This window comes from Brassica napus, chromosome A1 (genome assembly GCF_020379485.1).
Source record: "Brassica napus cultivar Da-Ae chromosome A1, Da-Ae, whole genome shotgun sequence".
NCBI classification, from domain to species: domain Eukaryota; kingdom Viridiplantae; phylum Streptophyta; class Magnoliopsida; order Brassicales; family Brassicaceae; genus Brassica; species Brassica napus.
In genome coordinates, this window is record NC_063434.1 from 18,942,273 (window position 1) to 18,961,566 (window position 19,294).

The 19,294-nt window shown below is 37.1% G+C and overlaps 2 protein-coding genes and 1 pseudogene across 6 annotated transcripts; 2 read left to right on the top strand and 1 right to left on the bottom strand.

The window, feature by feature from the left end:
- Positions 1–898: 898 nt before the first annotated feature.
- On the bottom strand, positions 899–12,755 carry LOC106449195 (protein SABRE-like). 5 transcript variants are annotated; one of them, XM_022719408.2, is made up of 23 exons: positions 12,443–12,755; positions 12,175–12,286; positions 11,652–11,918; positions 11,273–11,535; positions 10,891–11,110; positions 10,579–10,749; positions 10,420–10,497; positions 9,769–10,020; positions 7,482–9,587; positions 5,556–7,359; positions 5,317–5,414; positions 4,701–5,057; positions 4,491–4,609; positions 3,989–4,235; positions 3,545–3,769; positions 3,235–3,374; positions 2,851–2,923; positions 2,589–2,690; positions 2,342–2,491; positions 1,958–2,257; positions 1,718–1,885; positions 1,285–1,633; positions 899–1,181 (listed from the first exon to the last, which is right to left on the bottom strand). In XM_022719408.2, the coding sequence occupies exons 1-23, from the start codon at positions 12,511–12,513 to the stop codon at positions 1,072–1,074; spliced, it is 7,782 nt and encodes a 2,593-aa protein (XP_022575129.2). In that variant the 5' UTR covers positions 12,514–12,755; the 3' UTR covers positions 899–1,071. The 5 variants fall into 5 exon arrangements, with proteins under 5 accessions (XP_022575129.2, XP_048591666.1, XP_013746462.2 ...); XM_048735709.1 differs by having other exon boundaries at positions 2,851–2,935; XM_013891008.2 differs by having other exon boundaries at positions 5,317–5,420.
- Positions 12,756–13,022: 267 nt separating this feature from the next.
- On the top strand, positions 13,023–15,465 carry LOC106362163 (annotated as a pseudogene).
- A 361-nt stretch (positions 15,466–15,826) lies between these two features.
- On the top strand, positions 15,827–18,633 carry LOC125576233 (putative nuclease HARBI1). The gene is made up of 3 exons (XM_048735735.1): positions 15,827–16,374; positions 16,443–16,671; positions 16,750–18,633. The coding sequence occupies exons 1-3, from the start codon at positions 16,126–16,128 to the stop codon at positions 16,995–16,997; spliced, it is 726 nt and encodes a 241-aa protein (XP_048591692.1). The 5' UTR covers positions 15,827–16,125; the 3' UTR covers positions 16,998–18,633.
- Positions 18,634–19,294: the final 661 nt, after the last annotated feature.

Consider the following 19,294-nt stretch of genomic DNA (forward strand, 5'->3'; position numbering starts at 1 on the left):
GGAAAGTGAATTAAATGGGACAACCCTTTTTTTTAAGAAGAAAAGTGGGTTGAACCGGTCAGTTAGTGGATGATCCAAATATATATATTATCCAAATAAATTATAAACTTAAATCAAATCGATTTGACAAAAAAATATCAGTATTTAAATAAAGAAAATGTTCACTTATCATGACTAATTCCTTAGACACGTCTAGTTTATTACTTCGATCTTGTGGACAATCCAGTGGTCATGTTTGAATTTCGTTATATTTGGATTTGTACAATCAATATTCAAAATATCAACTTGTGCAAGCCAATTTAAGCGTGGACAATCCATTTGTCACTTCGGCTCGCTTATCACTGTTAATCTGTATAGTATAGCCTTCTATCTGTGATGGTCCAACCAGTGAAGCATACTTTTAAATGGACATTTCCGTAATTCTTAACCAAAAAGTGATCTAAATTTTTGGAAAAATACCTCCCATATTTAAAATATTTGATATTTTGTATATTTCACAGAGACTAATAAAAATTAAATGTATTTTTTATTATCTATTAACAATTTTATTTTTGATTAATTAAAATTTTTATTTATTTTCTAATAAGTTCAACCACTCATATTTCTTTTTTTCATTTTTCTTTTATTTGCATAGTTTAAAAACATTAATTAAACTCTATAACATCAATCGTTTAAATACGAAGACAAAAGCTTAAGTTCAAATCGAGAAGGAGTAAGCATATTCCTTAAATTTTGACAATGTTAGTTCTTTTTTCTTTTGTTGACCTACTTCATGATTATGCGGACAACATCAACACGTAACTATAAGCCATTTGTAATTGAACGAAGCTTATATGCAATTTAGCTGATAAGCAACACTTGCTGTTTTGGATACGGTAAAGACTGATGAAGTGACCTGTGGTTTCTAATTTCTTTTCCAATATACCAACGTCTGTACAATATTGTTGATCTCTCTCTCTCAATATTGTTCGTTCTTCTCCTATTACAGCCGGGAAAAAACAAAATTTACAAGTCTTGTCAAAAGCTGAGAAGTCTATCCTTCCCTTCCTACCTCAGCCAAGAAGAATGATCTTAATCTTTAAAATCTTCGTACGGTGAAGATCCACTTGAACAATCACTTTCAAATGCAGTAACCTCTCTGGATGATGATGGAAGTGATTCTCTTTGCTGAGAAGTCGAACCTAAGGGGAAAGTAAACAAGTTAAAGTGCTGAGTCCAGCGAATAAAGAACAAGTTCTAATGACATGTCCATTCTGACAAAATGTTACATCAGGATGTGCTAACCTCTTTGAGATCTTGGACGTAGTTTCTTAGTGTGACGTCTGATGAGCTTCTTAGTTTTCGTTATAGTTAATTGCCGAGCAAAAGGAGAGAATTCTACATCACTGTCACTCCACTCCCCGTGGAAATCATTCTCTGCTTCACCTCTCATAGTTCTCAACACAAATGCTTTGGCTTTGCGCCTTTGCGTGTTGAATAGTCCTTTAACAGAAGTAACAAATCCCTCCCCTGCTCCATCACTTTGACGCTTAAACAACGTCACTGGTTTCCCCGTGTGATCATTGTCACTTAGATTAAGGTCATTCTCAGTAATCCCACGGTTAATCTGTGATTTGTCTTTGAATTTCTTCCCCTGAAATAGTTTTTGATTGTTATCAGCTTTACTTATCTTTAAACCTTAAAACCTCACAACCTATCTATGATTCAAATTTCTGACCTGCATTCCTGTAACAGACTTCAGTACTCCCCAGATGATGTGTTTTTTAACACGAGAAAACAGTCTTCTCCAAGTCCCAGTGAACTCAACATGGTCAAATGTATCCATCAGCAACTTGAGGTCATTTACAACAAATCTTGAGCCCTCATAGGTCACTTGAAGCTCCACCTGAAGATGAAATGTTGTAAACCGATTAAACCAAATCAATTTTGATGTTGTAGAGACTACTAGCCAAGTTACCTGGCTTATTTTGATGTTGTGAAACTCCATCATCTTTCTAGGCCTAGATTTTCCAGCTTTCTTTTCTTCATGAGAAGAGCGGCCAGGCTTGACAGGTTTTGTCTCTTTGATCTTCTGTTTAGAGGAATCCTCCTGTTGTTCAACGGAAGATGACACGGTGCAAGAGTGAGCTTGTAGAACGAGTTCATTGGCTACGGATTGTGCTACATTTTCTTCCCAGGTCCTATCAAAAGAAGATGTTCTTCTCAACTCCTGACCAAAACCACCCGTGCTAGACCTGAGGCTGAGAGTATTTGATTTCTGCCAATAGAATGTAAGTTAAATCAGAAAAAGAATGGTGAAAGTTCTTTCAAACTACAAGTGCAGGCTAAGGTGATAGGTTACTTGAACAGAGTCAGCATTGCTTTGTGACAGCCCTGCAGAACTCCCCCGAGATGCTTCAACATTGGAGTGACTAGTTGTAGAAGATTCATGACTTACTAACCCTTTCTTCACACGTTTCGAACCAGCTGTTGTCGAAATTTTCCAAACTTCCTGCGGCAGAGAAAGTTAACCAAAAAACATTCACTACAAACTTCCAACAATTATCAGATTTTCATTAAAAAATGCTGAATTGTGATGTATTTTTGACCTGTCGCCTTTGGGAATCTTGCTCTTCCTCTGGGAAGAAATACTCCCACATCATTCTGTACATTGTTTCTGTTAAATGAATCCTCAGGGGGTAAATCGCAACCTACAAGATTTTCAGGTATTATCGTACAAATTTTAAAATTCACACGGTGATCAAACATAGTTCGGTTAAAGATGTAGACTGTTAATTAGAATGGTTACGTTGGGTCACTATTTTCAAATCCAGTAAGTAACTAATCATGGAAAGAGAAAAAGATACATACATGGAAAAGCTCAAGAGGATAGTGTCCATCTTTTGGTGCTCCTTGCTTTGCATCAACATGTAGCATAAAATTCCTGCAAATAAAACTAACGTCACTTGTAATGACTTTCACTTAGCAGATGAGAACTGATACAAAGTTTGAATGCTTTTAGTCTCTTCCAACATATGTGGTAAGATAGAGAAGCACACTTTCAAAGTCAGAACTAGTGTCAAATTCGTAATTATTGAAGTTTGAGTTTATGGTGCTAAGTTCTATATACCTATGATTCCATTAATTTATCTCAACACATTAAAACCTTCACCAGTGCATCTAAGAAACCATCATTCAGGATTAAAATGCATTGCAAAGCATGTGATATGATAAGCAAACAAAGAGAGAACGTACTTTCCCCACTCGCTTGGAGGATTCCACGCTGATAAAAGCATATCCGACTTTGCAAGAGGCAAACAGTTCCTCACAACAAAGGACTTGGTGGTGAATCGAGCAACTCCAATGTCTTTGTAATCCCGATAAAAGTCATAAATCTGCATGTATAAATCCAGTTAAATATGTACTGGTTCTTAATTTGTTGCAACAGACTACGTACACTGCAACAGATTCTAAACAAGCTGCTCATCAAGTAAACTCTCATCATTTCACATTCTAAAGAGTGATGGTGAATAACAAAACATGATATGCATATGCATAAACTTACCATGTCATTTATCTCTGCTTCAGCAAAGGATTTACCGTCTACAATCATGCTCCAAACAACCTTATTGAATTGCAAGGAAATACACATAGCATATGATGGACTTTTGTTCTTTTCTTTCTCCATCAGTCGCAGCTGTGCAGCCTTCTGTAGCGCCATTCTTAGAGATGCAGAAGCCACCTTTCTAGACTTCTGTGCATGTAAGAGCTCTTTCTTTAATCCTTTCACCTAAACCAAACCAAATGCAACATCAGCTTTATATTGTCATAACGATCTAATTTCACAGGAGGCAAACAGAAGGATGACACTTGGGAAAAACATAAAGTTCTTAGCTGAATAGTTGCATACTGTAAGAAAACACTGAAAGATTAATCTCTAAAGCGGAGGTTACTTCACACTATCATCATAATATAGCATCTAAACATACTTCCCTCGGTAATATCTTACCAGTGTGGATTTTCTGGTACTAATCATCCACAATTCACCTTCCCTTTCCATATGTGTGTCAGCCATACTGTCGGAACAATGAGACAGTTTTCTAATATCATCAAGAAGCAATTTTCGTGCTCGCTCTTTTTCTTCAAGGTTAATTTTTGCAAGCTCTACTTCTTCAACTCCATATGGAACTACTTCATCAGCCTCCTCTTCAACATCTTCATCTTCAGTGGGACATTGGAGACTACTTTTCCGAGGCCTGAATCAGCAAAGGAGATCCTTCTTAATGCTAGAAAACTTCAAAAACTAAACAGATACTTTAGGTAATTAAGTAGCTCTAGTCATTGGTGAACTGAAGTGGTATGGATTCTGAAAAGCACTTGTGTTTATTTCAAGCTAGTTACTGCAGTAAACAAGAATTTTTATTCAGGTTTCATTTTTATTCAAGCTAGTTACTGCAGTAAACAAATCTATAGGTATCGCCTTTAATTTTTATTCAGGTTTCAATACTCACTTTGGAAGCCTTGCAAAGAGAAGATTAGTCAGAACATCCAGCATAACCTGGAATTGCCGAGAAGTCATCGTAGCGGTTATATTGTGTGAATTGAAAGTGAGTTCTTTTAGTGGTTTCACCTGCGAGGTAACAGGAATTTGGTTCTGAAAAGATTCTGAAACGGAAGTTCAAACAATATAAAGAAATCTTAACTATTAGAAATGGCGTTACCTTTAAATCAGGATTTCCACCTTTGTGTCTTGTATACCTAAGGTACATGTCACAAGGCATGAAGACTCTTTCAAGTAAAGCCCCAGTACGTTTCACCTTTGGCGAGTTTTTACGAATTTTTGGGAGCCACTGCAATCCAGCACCCGGGTCAACATCAGTCGGAGCAACATGAGCCTGCACATGCTTTAACATTACAGAAATTTCCATCCGTGTCCATGTCATTTCAGGATTACATTCTGGAATCTGGACACTTCCAGTGCCTAGAGCCTGTTCAATCACTTCTACACCAACACGCATGATGGAATTAAACGATCGTGCTAGAACACGGCCACTAACAGCAGCAAGCAGAAAGCGTCCCTGGTATCCATAGACATTAATCAACCAGTAAGAAAATTCGATTTTTATTACATAAAACAATAACATGTCAATTTTAGTGGGTACTACATTCATCATGCAGCTTGTCCAACCAAATAGTATATATTTGCCAACACGAGACTCTAATATATGCGTCCAGAGGTTTGAAGGCCAACTAAGTAGAATTAAACAGACAAGACCCTAAAATAGGTAATGGTGTCGAATGTCCATTCTTCTAACTTCTAAGACAATTATTACTTACATTAGCTTCTTCAGAGTGAAGATTAAACTGTGGCTCGATGACATTCACCATGAAATGACGAGTGCCTTCTTCCTCAGATTCACTGTTCTCAACTTTACCTAGATCTAGGTCAAATATACGTAAGTATGATGTATCGCGAATAAAGCAGTAAGTTCTCTTAGAAATTCCAGTGCTTAAAGAAAGTTTGATTAAGATAAAAAAAGAACAAAACTGACATTGATTATAAAATCAAGACATACCAGCTCTGTCATATGATTTCTCAATTTTCACCGAGTGTGACGGTGATGAAAGAGGTCCTGCCATCTCCATAGGCTGTGAAGGGATATTTCTTCCAGGACTAGCAGAAGACTTCATCGTTTCCCCTTGATGCGTTTCTTGACAAGATTCTTTTTGGCTTTCTTCAGTAATCTTCCTCTGTGTATACTGACGCGACGGAGAAGGTTTGGCAGGCTCAAATGCTTTCGATATTGCACCAACAAAAGACCAAACAGCATCTCTGTTCGCAATGGTCCACAGGAGTTTCAGGCCATAAACAAAGACCCGTTGACAATTGTCAGCAATGACAACATTGTATCCATCATCATCACTAGGGTCTGATCGTATGTGTTCATCACTCTCGCTTCCGTTTTCAAATTCAGACCGCACATATGTCATCTCAAGATTTCTTCTTCCAGCCTCTTGCCAAGCTAATAGCCTTTCCGGATCAGCTTTTGGGGCCTGCCTTCTGATTGTAAAATAATCACACGACAATAGAAAACCTTCATCGCGATGCTTCTCATCCCTCTTGCGATTCTTTCCACAGGGTATTCTGTCTATCAAAGCACTTTGAGTGCTTTTCCTCAAAGCAATGGAAGGATGCACATCTTTGTTAATAAAAGCCTTAGGCACGTGAAGATCAAGACCTTGATATACAAGGTCAAGCACATCTCGCTTGCATTCAAATGTATAGTTCTGCTTCCCACGACTATAGCATAATTCGTATTTTAGCTTTGCCATGTTAAACGTCAATCCTCTGGCAGGATCATCAGAGTCCCAAGGCATGTAACTGATCAGGGAAGGAGTGGCATCTACACGGAGCATAAATTCCGTCATAACCTTATCTAGAGATAAGTTTCCTGATCTTGCAACTCTGGCGACACCAAACCTAGGCCATCTGGAGAAAGAACGTAACTTGTGAGGAGGATAGTACATCAAACCCCAGAACTTAAGTATCCATGCCAAATCATGAGCTCCAAGATTCATTGTGGGTGTCTCAGGCTTGTCTTGCGAGCTATAGACAGTTCCAGTGTCTGTTGACTGCTCTGTACCTGAGGAAGACTGGTGAAATTTCTCCGGTCTAAGGGAGAAATTCCACCGAAGCGAGAGTGATGTTGATCTGAACGGATCAAAAACCTTTTCACGAGGCTTTCCTTCAGTTGGAAATGCATATAGGTAATGATTCAAAGAATCCCCAGACTCGCATTCCCAGTCCATTGTAACTTCGAGATTAAACAAAGGGGCTTCAATAAATGCAGCTCTAGAGGTGCCGACTGGAACTTTTAAAGAGTGTCGGCTAATCAAACTCTCCAGACTGCTCAGTTTTATCTTAAAGTCTTTAGCATTGACAAACACGCGACCATCTGACTGCCGAAGTTCAATAGGACCAGTCACTATTTGAAGTTTATCAAGACTCTCATACGGATTTGTTGTAGCAAGAATATCCCACTTTGATTCAGAAAAAGATAAAGTGATATTGCCATGAACATAGTTTCTCATATCATCCCACCAAGGTAAGCTTCGTTCTTTTTTAACGGGAGGTGGAACACTTGGACTCCTATAACTCAGATTAGCCCTACGAAGAGCCACTGTGAAAGCATAGCTAATGTCTGCAAACGCCGGTTCATATCCAACTCCAAAGGAAACTTGTCCTTGTTGAAAGTGTATGCGCAGATCTGAGTAGGTCTTCATCGGCGGAGTTGTGCCAGTTGCTGACCGGAACATTCGCACTTTTCTCCATCTTCCTACATATACGTCTTGCGAAATTTGTGGTTGAAAACACGTTGCCTAATATAAAAGAACAATCACAAGCAGTCATATAATTAGTCAGTTGAGGCCATTACCAGAAACCGGTGAGTCAGAGAACAAAAATTAATCATAAATATACAGATGGCAAGAAATAATCAAACCTGCTGAGCAAGTACAATACGACCTTCACATTTGCCAGAAGTGCCAGAGAGAAGAGGGAGTGTGTAATTTCTTAGCTGAACTACCAAACTTCCAGTTTTCAAGTCAACGTTGCTTCCATATAACCGAGAAAAGGGTACGTCATTTTCTTGACAAATAGGATCAAGCTTCTTTAAGACTTCCATCAAACCAACATCACCACCATGAACTGCCGTCAAGCTTAAATCAAAATCTGTGGCACAAACAGAGAGAAGAGAGGTTCTAGCAGCACTTGGCTTAAAACCTGCCTGAAACCCTTCCCTACAGGCACCGGAACCCTCTGAGGGAGCTAAACCCTGACATGCTTGATAATACGATTGAAAAGACCGTTTATGAATCTCATCCTTGACTTTGTTAATAGCTAAAGGATCCTTGACATCAATTTCAACCCCATCAAAAAGCATCTTTCTTTCATCTGAAGGATCACTTGTTTCAGCACCTTTAGAAGACTGAGTAGTTTTGTGAATAAAATCTTCAAGAAATTTCAATCTGACAGCCAACTCGCAAGCTTCCTTCTTAACCAGATGATAGTGTTCATCAAGCCAACCCTGAATTGGTTCTTCCTCAATATCTGCGGTAAGCCTGCGTATGCAAAATCTTATGCGGCCAAATTTTGGACTAGATTTCTTACTCTTAGGCTTCGAGGTTTCTCTCTTTCCTGGAAAAATGTTTTTACCTTTCGCTACAGTTATAAGTCTCAAGGCTCGCAACATGTCTTCAATCGAATCATCTATGGCACGCAACTGCAGTTTGTGTGGCATGCAAATATGCACATCAAGCCCTTGTACTACCCAGTCCCAAGGACCACCTGTCATTACAGGGACTGCATCAGATAAACTCGACGAGGCAGAAGGAACTCTTGATATTTGCATTCTTGTAGTTTTAAACACTCGAGATCCATTAAAAGCAAGTATAAGCCCCTCAAGAAGCACTCCTATACAGGCATTCTCAGAAAATATTGATTGTGCCTCCAATTTAACCTCTACCCCATCTCCTACCTCAGCTGATATTGTCAACGTTTCCACATCAATAGCAAACATAGATTCCTTTTTCTTCTGCTTGTCAACAGAATTGGACAGATTTATTTCTTCACCCGTGCCACCATCTTTCACACTAGAGATGCATTCCCTTTCATGTTCTTTAAGCCTTTGTGCAAAAACCAGGGATTTCAACCGCAAAAACAGTTCATAGAAAGACAGATGGACGTCAGGTTCCCAACCCAGTGAAATATCAGTAGCACTGAAAAGAGAACAGACACCTATTTCATTGAGACCACCAGATCGACGTACAAGCTTCGCGTTGTGCATATCAAACAACTTGACCTTTGAACAAGGTTTATGCTCCTCCAAATATTCCTGGTAGATAGACATTGCTCTTCCAAGTTCCATTTGCGTTGAGTGTTTATCCTTGTTGAGACAAAGTCTAAAATGTGATATTTCCAGAGAGACCGAGTACTTCAGTCTTTTACACTCTTTAGAAGCAGTAGACTGAATGCTCGCTGTGCGTAGTCTGCCATCAGCCAATGAACTAAACGTAACTCGGCCACCTTGTGATCCATAATTGACGGTTTTAGGATCGTCAATAAGTGTGTTGTCCAATCCTGTATCGTCACAGAAATTCACACAGCAACGTTCAAGATTCAGGTTCACAAGCCTAGTTCCTTTCCCAGATCCTTTGGATGGTTGCACTCCTCCCGTTTGATTCATCTTTTTTCCGGAAACAGATAATGTCTTGAAGAGAGCTTTGAAGGACATAGCATTTGTTATGAGGGATTCAACACGCTTGAAAGAAAAGTAAATACCCATTCCAGTCACGTCTACTGAGAGTACCAATTTACTTCTGCAACCAACTTCGTCAGATGATGTCCTGTCACTTCTTCCCCAATCCAAGCTAAGCTTTGCTATATGCATTAACGAACCAGAGTTCGGCTCTATTCCGAAAAGGTTTTCTTTAAAGCATTCCTGGTACTCATCTGCCAGATGCAGATTCAATTCACCAAGTTCAACATGAACTGCTGTGCCCGTACTCGAAATGTTATTTGCAAACACATGCGACGACTGCGAACAAAACTGCATATAAGACACCAAGAACATTTTACTGTTTAGCATATAGTAAAGCAAATTCATATGTGCGCAACAAACGAACAACAAAAATAATCAATCAGGTGAAAAGGCTTGTGTGGCCCTATCTTACGACTACAGTCTAAATTTAATCAAAACTGTGTCAGAGAGATATACTTGAGTTACTTACATGATACATAGGCGAACCATCAATACCATATAGCATAACAGTCATCTCAGGGGCTGAAACTGTGCCTGTCCACATAATGGCTTTCGTATCAGCAGCTTTTGATTTACCGAGTGTGTGAGTGGGACCTTGTAGCACCAGTTTTTTCTTTTTCAAGAAATGAAGACGCAACCATGGCTGTAGCCTAGAGATGAATAGGTTGCATCGTGTACCTCCCAGCTTTATATCAACTTCAGCTCTAATAGGCAGAACCGGCTGAAAAAAAAGATAATATGTAGCAACATAAACTTTTCATGGTTTAAAGAGTATAACTCAAACTGATGCATACCAACATAAGATACTCTTCGTTCTGCATAAATTCATGTGATACAATAATAAAGTGCATTTCCTTTATGGTGATATGAAGTAGATTGTCCATTTATTAGATCAACCAATATTTTGGAGATCGAAATGATGTTACCAATGTCAAGCAAGAACTAAAAGAGCCCATGATCTAATGGGAAAATTGAGGAGTAAAACCACAAACAGAAACCTATGTCAGTTGTAAGGAAACAAGAAAGTAGGCACAGCTTTCCCAAGTCAGAGTGTTGAGTCAAATAAAAAGAGCTTTGAGAAATAGAAAGTGAAAAAGTATAATGTCATGAGATTTCGAACCTGAATTGGGATGTAGATAAAAGAGACCACATCAACTTTCATAATCTCCACAACAGAGGACTCAGCTTCTCTAAAAAGCTGCAAGGAAACACAAGAGCATAGAATTAGTAAATAAGAGATTTGGAAATCATATATCTGAAAGACCTTACACAATCATACATGAATTTCACTGAGTTCCATCTGAACATCGAGACGTGTACTCTCTCCTGTGTCTTCAAAAGATTTTGATTTAACACTCCTAAGTTGAATTCCTGTGATGTTATTCTCAGCAGCCAGATCATGTTCTCGATTGACACATCTCACATCCAGTTTGGGTAGTTTGAATGAGATCTGGTCAGCAAGACCAAAGCATCAGTAGAGCTTAGATGAAAATAATGACTTTACTTTCTATATAAGATTAATCTATGTAACGCAGACTCACTGAAGACACGTAAAATCACTGGCCAAGTCAATTTTCATATGCCAACTAACCATTTCAGGAAAAGATGAAGAATATTTTGCGAGAGCTGCCACCAGTTGATGCTCTTTAGGAGATTTCTTGGCAGATGAATCAGCACTAGTTGACGTTACAACTTCATCTGAATGAAGAGTAGATGATGACTGTTTGCTCTTTGGAAATGAATCCTCATCAAAAGTCAGTGTTACATCTCCAGATATAACTTCCACATTTCGTAAAAAAATACCTACAGCCCTATGTTAAAAAACAAACAACAAAAACTGAGCAAACCACTGATTGAGTAAAGATTTATCTTCTGACAAATAAGGGCAGAAGCATCTTAAAAGGTCAGAGAGCAATCTAGAGAGTGCAAGTTTCCCAAAACAGTCTATAGATGTAATCTAGTAAAGCAGGTACCTGTCATGTCCAAACTCAGTAGAAAGAGAGAGCTCATCACAAAACAAAGCAGCAGAGGATCTGTCTGTTGTGGCAGAGGTCGTTTGGGAAGCAGTAGACCTTTCAAAGCTTGAGGTAGACGACTGATCAGACGTCATGCGTGACTCACATAAGTGAACCAGAATCGGTAATACATGCAGCTCTACATATAGATTTGGCTTTGTCCCACCATCTTTCGATATATCCAACTTCAGTTCCTTGACTTCCATTACTGCCTTTCGGGTCTGCATTTCACCAAGATTGTTAGAAAATTATTTCCAGAGATCTCTCCTAAAAGCAATCAAATCTCCGTATTGTATTTAACATGAAGAAAGAAAGATGGTAAACTCAAACCAATAACCTTGACAACCATATCTGCGACGGAAACTGAAAGAAACCTGGCAATATTAGCCACCAGCATCCACTTTCCCCAGCCAGAATTACGAGGTTTCTGACTTTTGGCTTTGGGTACATTTTTTGCTGAAGTCGATGACCTCATTACAACTTCAAGATCACATATCAAGACTTGCACTTTAGGATCTCTAGAAAGAAAACCAACGCCGAGTTTGACCAAGGACTGTCGTAAGCTTAGTTTAATTTCACCAGCAGACACCGACTCAATAGCACCCTGAAAAAAAAAACACTCAAACCAAAAGCAAATGAACTATATAGTCCAAGTAGAAGAAACACAATCAATCATCAAAAAAATGATACTGCTAGATAATGTAAAAATGCACAGAAGAAATAAAACTACACAGTAGAAACACAAGGAATAAAGCAAAAGAAAACTAAAATTACCATAGCACTAGCAAGATAATGTAAAAAACCTGCAATTGATCTTCTACAGAAGCAGTTTGTTAAGAGAAGTTTGGGGTGCTTCTGACCTTATTGAACTTGACGACGACATCCCTGAGGCATTTCCAACCGCCAAAACGGAAGACAACAGATGCTCCAAGCACTCGGCTAAGAATCCAGGCAAAGAATCTTGAACAAAGTCTGGAGAGTCAAAATGAAATAAATAAATAAATAAATAATAAGAAGCTACAAACAATCACACCACCACCGACTATAGCAGCTAAATCATATAATGCAATCTCAGCTACTGAAGGAAATTAGAGAATGTGCAAATCATCACTAGAACTAACAACTCACACGAAGATCATCCACAAGACCATGGAAAGAATCAGGAACCCGAACAAGAACTTAGCAGGTGAACCCGCCATCTCAGAGAGAGAGAGAGAGAGAGAGAGAGTTTCACCCGCCGCCGGCACTGAACCAAACGGTTTCCAAGCAACAGACCATTTTAAGCAAACAAAAGCCCTAATCGTTCAAAATCAATCGAAATTCTGGTAGAGTGTGAGAGTATATAGAGCTTCTTCCTTAAAGATCAGATCCAGCGAAGTTGTCAAGTGTGATCGCTAGAGAGAGAGACTCTTTTCGTGGTCTGATGATTGACCATGTGTGGACTGGTGCGGGTTGAGAGAGGGTAGTTGGGATCCAGTGCGGTAAGGTGTATGGTAAGGTCTGTGGTTTCAGTTGTGTCTGAATTGAAACCAGTTTTGAGGACTCTTTTTAGAGAGAATGTCCCTCATTGTTCTCTTTTTTAGTCATTGTTGTTTCTTTTTTTTTGTACAACTTTTACATCTCACCTTTAGGGGAAGGTGTATTGAATTTAATGATTTTAAGAGATTTTAGGAGATTTTGAGATTTTATTAAAATCCCCTATTATTCAATCAAACATTTTATAAAATCTTTTAAAATCTCCTGTTATTCAATATGTGATTTATGAAAAGTTATTTCAATTTTCTTACAATCCTCTGTTATTCAATTAACAATTTGTATAAACTATATCAAATCTCCTGTTATTCAATTGAAAACAATATTTAACAAGAAAAATTTGTGATATAGATTTTAGGAGACTTCACGTTCTTTTTTAGTTAAAAATAGGTCTTGTAAAATAACATCTCTATAGATGTTATCTGAAGATATTTGAAATAAATTAATTAATATATTTTGAATATATGTATGAACACAACATACGCACATATGAATTAGTTCTCCGTACCACCCCACACTTCCTCACCTAGCCACCGATCTCTTCTCCACCCCACCCTTACCTGCTCTTCTCTTCTCCTAACCAAGCTACCCCTCTCTATCCCTTCCATTCGGTTCAACGTGCCACCGACGTGTCAAGGATTTTAGCTTTTCTTATCTCCAGCTCGCTAATCCTTAATCCCTTGTCCACCTCTATGAGGCTAGTCGTTAGGCTGGTTTCATCCTCTCATGGACTCGATGCAGCCTCGTTGTGGCTTCTTCTTCACTCATGATGTCCCCATCCTCCACCACGCGCAGCTACGCAATTAAAAGGATCGATCTTGGAGGCCAACCTTCACTAATTACTTGAAGGAACTTGTCTCTTATCGTCATTATATGTCATGAATCAAGCTCTGTTTCTTCTCTTTTGACATCCACCGTGTCCTCAACCTTGCAAGGTTTGTTCCTTTTTTTCTCTGTTCATAATCATCATCGAGCAAAATATAATTATAGGTTGTTTTCTGAGCAAAAAACATTAGCTTGGACTTTATGCATGATGGGCTGTTTTCTGACAAAATATAATCATGGGCTTCTTTGTTATTTATTAGGGTTAGGTTGTTAGATATCAGTGTTTATATATGTTCAATATCACGTAGTTATCTTATATTCTAAAAGGGAGAGGCTTCCAAATTATTATTGAACTTCAAAGATCATCCTCTTTTCTATCATAGTGAGTAGTATTTTTATTTACTTTATTTTACATCCACGTTTGTTTTAATACTTTGTTATGTTTTCATGAATATATATAGTTTTCTTTGCATAATGTTCTTACCATCCCTGTTGTACTTTGTGATTAGTTAGCTTCCATACAATACAATGGGAGATTCCCAAGATGCAAAAGGTAAGGGTCAATATCATTCATGGTCTGGACCTGAAAACAGATTGTTATTATGGTCACTAGTGGATGCGATCAACAATGGTTTCCGTGATGCTAGTGGTAAATTCAATAAGCTAACGATCGAGACAAGAGTATTATCAGTTCTACACCAACAACTTGGATCGAAGAAAACATATGGCTACGACAAAAATAGGATGAAGATCCTGAAAACCAGGTACCATAATTTGACAGATTTTCTTCGTTGTAATTCTGGTTTTGGGTGGGAAAACAAACAAGTTCACAGCAGATGATGAAGTATGGAAAGTCTATTTAAAAGTATAAATTATATCTAGAAATTTATGAATATTTTGATGTTGATTATATGCATGAATCTTATTGTAATGATATTTTTCTTTTTTAATTAGGCTAATCCCAATAATAAATACTTGCGTGAGGATTCATTTGAAGATTTTGAGGAGTTACAAATGATATTTGGATAAAACACTGCAACATGGCATAATGATGTGTTGTTAGATGATGATGTTAATCCTTTTAACTCCCAAATTGAAGACAGTGAGAAGGCAAATGATATAAGTTTTGTCCATATGATGAATAGTGGAGAAGATATAATACACCAACAAGGTTATGAAAACGTAGTTTTTTCTTCATCAGAAAAAAGTACTGGAGAAAAACTTCCCCCAAGAAAAAAAGCCAGAACTGATTCTTATTTAGATAAGGCTTGTGAGGAGGTGACAGAAATCACTAGCCAAATCTTTGGCATGATACAGAAACGATGGGAAAAAGAAGCTGAAGAGAAAGAAGCTGATGACAAAGCTAACAATGTGTGGGATGCTATCAACGAAATTCCTGATTTGGATGATGATTTACGGTATGAAGCTATGACTCTTGTTCACAGTTTAGGCATGAAATCTGGATTCGTGAAGATTTCTGTAGCTGATCGTCGTGGATGGATAAAAAAAAATCTTCGTAAACAAAGTTGATGAGGTTCAATGCATTGACAAAGGGTTGAAGTGTTACGGGTGGTTTTTCCGTTTGTGGAGCTTTTCAATTTTCTTAGGTTTTGAGTTTTTATTATTACTTTTAGCAAATTGCTATGGTTATTTCATTGGTTTAGCAACAATTCAAAGTTTTTTTATTTATTTATCTAGTTTCAGATCATTCAATAAAATATTTTCTGCTCCTACAAATATGCTTTTTCTTGAAGAAACGTATAGATATACATTATAAAGTTTACTTACACCAACAAAGACTGTTTTAATTTGGCGGTGGGATGGTTGTTACCTTTACCTTTATTAATTTTATTTGACCTTATCAATTTCTTCTCTATCTTGTTTCTCAACGATTCAGATGTTTAGATTTTGTTATGCTTGATTTGTTCCAATATCTTTATGTTGTTACCATATATAACCGAAGAATCTAGCAAATAAATAACAAAAAAAAGAGAGATTTCCTTATGAAGTGGATCTCTTAAACCAACAAAGATTATGTTTTAATTTGGCGGGTGGAGTGAGGGTTACATGTACATTTATTTGTCCTCATCCTTCTAGAGTAAGAAGAGTGTTCTCTCCGCCGCTTTGCTTTCTTGTGAGTTTATGAATGAGGATATACAATGAATCACGTTGTGTATGCAAGTGAAGAGGTACAAGCTAGGAAGAAAAGAAAGAAGATGGCAAATTTTAAAACAGATGTTGATATTATGATCCTGGTTTTGTCCATCATCGCAAAGATCCGGTATTTGACTTCGCAGATTTTGCAAATACAACACCCAATTAGAAGATCAACTACAAGACTTGGACATGAATACATACAAAATGCATTGGTTGAATATCCTGCTCATTTTCGACATTTATATCGTATGTATCCTGATGTATTTATGAAGCTATGATTTATTATTAGAGAACGGATGGGAGTAAAAGATACAAGATATGTTTCAGTCGAAGAAATGTTGGCCACGTTTATGTTTATTGTTGGTCAAAATTCAAGATATATTCAAGCTCAAAATAGATTCAAGAAGCCATGTTTCTCAATAAGTAGGAGCTTTAATACAATTCTCAAGGTATTAAATGCACTTGCTTCAAGCTATATAGCTAAACATGGAACTACGGTGCCTCAAAACATAAGAGACATCACAAGGTTTTATCCTTACTTTAAGGTAAATAGTTTTTTTTTGTATTCTTTAAGTGTAATTAAATTTTAACACTGACTTCATATTTTTCTTAGGATTGCATTGGAGCTATTGATGGTACACATATTCTTTCCATGATAACTGGAAAAGATTCATCTAGTTATCATAACAGAAAAGGACAACTATCGCAAAATGTTTTAGCTGCATGTAATTTTGATTTAGAATGCATGTATGTTCTTAGTGGATGGGAAGACTCAGCTCATGATGCAAAAATATTACAAGATGCTTTAACAAGAAGTAGCAACCGGCTAAAAGTTCCAGAAGGTACATATTTTTCTTATGATAAAAAATCTTATGTTAATTTACGTATTTCTCATATTTGTATACATTCTAAAATTTCAGGAAAGTTTTATTTGGTCAATTGTGGATATGCTAATCGTCGTAATTTTCTAGCTCCATATCGAAGTACCCGTTATCATCTTCAAGATTTTAGAGGACAAGGAAAAGATCCGGTAAATCAAAATGAATTGTTCAACCATCGTCATTCAAGCTTGAGAAATGTAATAGAGAGAATTTTTGGCATCTTTAAATCTAGATTTCTCATCTTCAAATGTGCACCACCATTTACGTATAAGACGCAAGAAAGTTAGTACTTGCATGTGTTGTTTTACACAGCTATCTTCGTAAGGAATGCTGTTCAGATATGTTTCTTCCTGAAGACGTAATTGTTGAAGAAAGTAGAGATGAAGAAGTCGAAGAGGAAAACAATTGATGAAAATTTTCAGGGTATTGAATAACAACAAAGAGTGAATGCTAATAACTGGAGAGCAAATATTGCAGTAATTATGTGGGCATATGCTACACAAATGTAATCTTGATTGCAACAACATTTTTTTTTCTTATTTCTAGACTATTTGTAATGACAATTTTTTAGTTTCCACAAAGAAAATAATAGCTGGCAAAGGGAAGGTCATGTTTTTCTTCACCGGTTTGGCAGTAAGCTCTCAGTCACAAGTCTTTTTGTTGATTTTCATAAAATTATGGACATAAACTTTGTTTTGAGTGTTTTCCCCTTGAGATAACTAAACTTTTCCACCATGTTTCATTTAGAAAGTACGTATACGTCATAGTGATGGCAACACCAATTGTTAGTGGGAAAAGGGAGATTGTTGTAGACAAATATACATGTTCATATCATTATAAATGACATGTCACCTCTAGCGATTAACTTTTATTGCTGGACCTTGTTGGTGCCTTCCATTTGGTGAAACATGAGCATGTTGCATATATGCCTTTATATTCTTCAGTAGCTAAACTCTTTCAATTTCTTCATGATGGTGAGTATCCAGAAGCAGTAATATCTGAAGAACCTAAAGGGTATAGCAGTACCAACCAAGACAATGGAAGTGTGCTATTGCAGGACATGAAGTAAAGAACTAAAAGTATCGAGCAAGCAGTTGTTAGGGAAAAGAAGAGGATTGGAAAGCAGAGAATAAGCGCTCTTGGCACAGAAGCAGAGACCGCAGGCTGTTTGAAGAGATGGAACTTGAAAACAAATTCTCGGATGAAATCAGACAGCCTAGATCACCTGCAATAACTGAGGCTGGAAATGGTTCATTGATGAAAGACATCCCACTCTATAAGACCATCATGAACAAAGTATCTAATCAGGCCATGGATTAATCAAGAAGAGAAAGATAAGCTAGGGACAGGTTACCACGATGCAAGATGATGAAAGAAAAGGGAGATGTCATTACCACAATGCAAGCTAGGGACATGTTACCACAAACAAACACAACATAAAGCAACTATTTCAGAAACACTGATTAATCAAAAGGGAAAAAAGTGAACTTTGAAATGAATTCATGTGTTCACATGATTAGAACTATACGTACTTATTTCATAGATCTGCGTATTTGAGAATTGATTTTCTCAACACTGGAGAAAATATTATGAGTTTTTTTTTTACAGCAAAGAATTTACAGACTCATGTTGACTCTGTAAACCAAGTTGGTAACTCTGCATCCATGTGAACGACAAAGGACGATTGTTTCCTAGCATTGCGTGCTAAGCTATCCGCCCGAAGGTTCGCCGTCCGAGGAACATGAACGATGTCTGAGTTGAGGAAACTTCTTTTGAGAAGTTTGATATCTTCCAAATAGCTTTCGAATGCTGGCCATTCTTCTGGTTCCGAAACCATCTTCACCAATTGAGAACAATCCGTCGCAAACGTTACCTGTAACTGTCTTAAATTATTCATACATTCCATTGCCCAAATCAAAGCCTCTACCTTCGAATGGAGGGGTGAAAGACATGCCCTTACATTCCTTGCCCCTAACAGACCATCAAACCCCGGTAAAGTACTATACCAACCTTGCCCTGAAAAAGAATCCTTATCTTTCCATGAACCATCTATGAAACACCATCGACCTTGTGTTGCTAGGGTAAATATTATTATTTCAAATATTATGAGTTAAATATTATTATTTCAAATCACCTGAACAATTCTAAAATTTTCAGTAAATATCTTGCCAAATTACCTAAACAATTCTAAAATTTTCAGTTAAATTTTATTTTTATTTTATAATTTTTTGCTAAAATCACTCAAATCACTTCAAAACACACCTAAATCTCACCAAAATTAAAACTCTCCAAAATCTCCCAAACCCCTTAATTTAATACACCCCCTTAGTTGGAAAAAGAGTAAATTAATTAATTAATACACCTTCCATTTCACAATACATTGATGTTTTACTGTAATGCACAAATATTAAAATTTTTACTTTTCTCAAAAAATTAGTTTAAAAAATATAATTTAAATCAACCAATTACATAGATGACTTGCATCATCTAATTGGTTACAAAGTTTTGAGTAAAATTAAAAATAATATAAAATATCAAAACCTCATCTATTTTAAAATAACAAAAAAAATTCTAAAACATCATC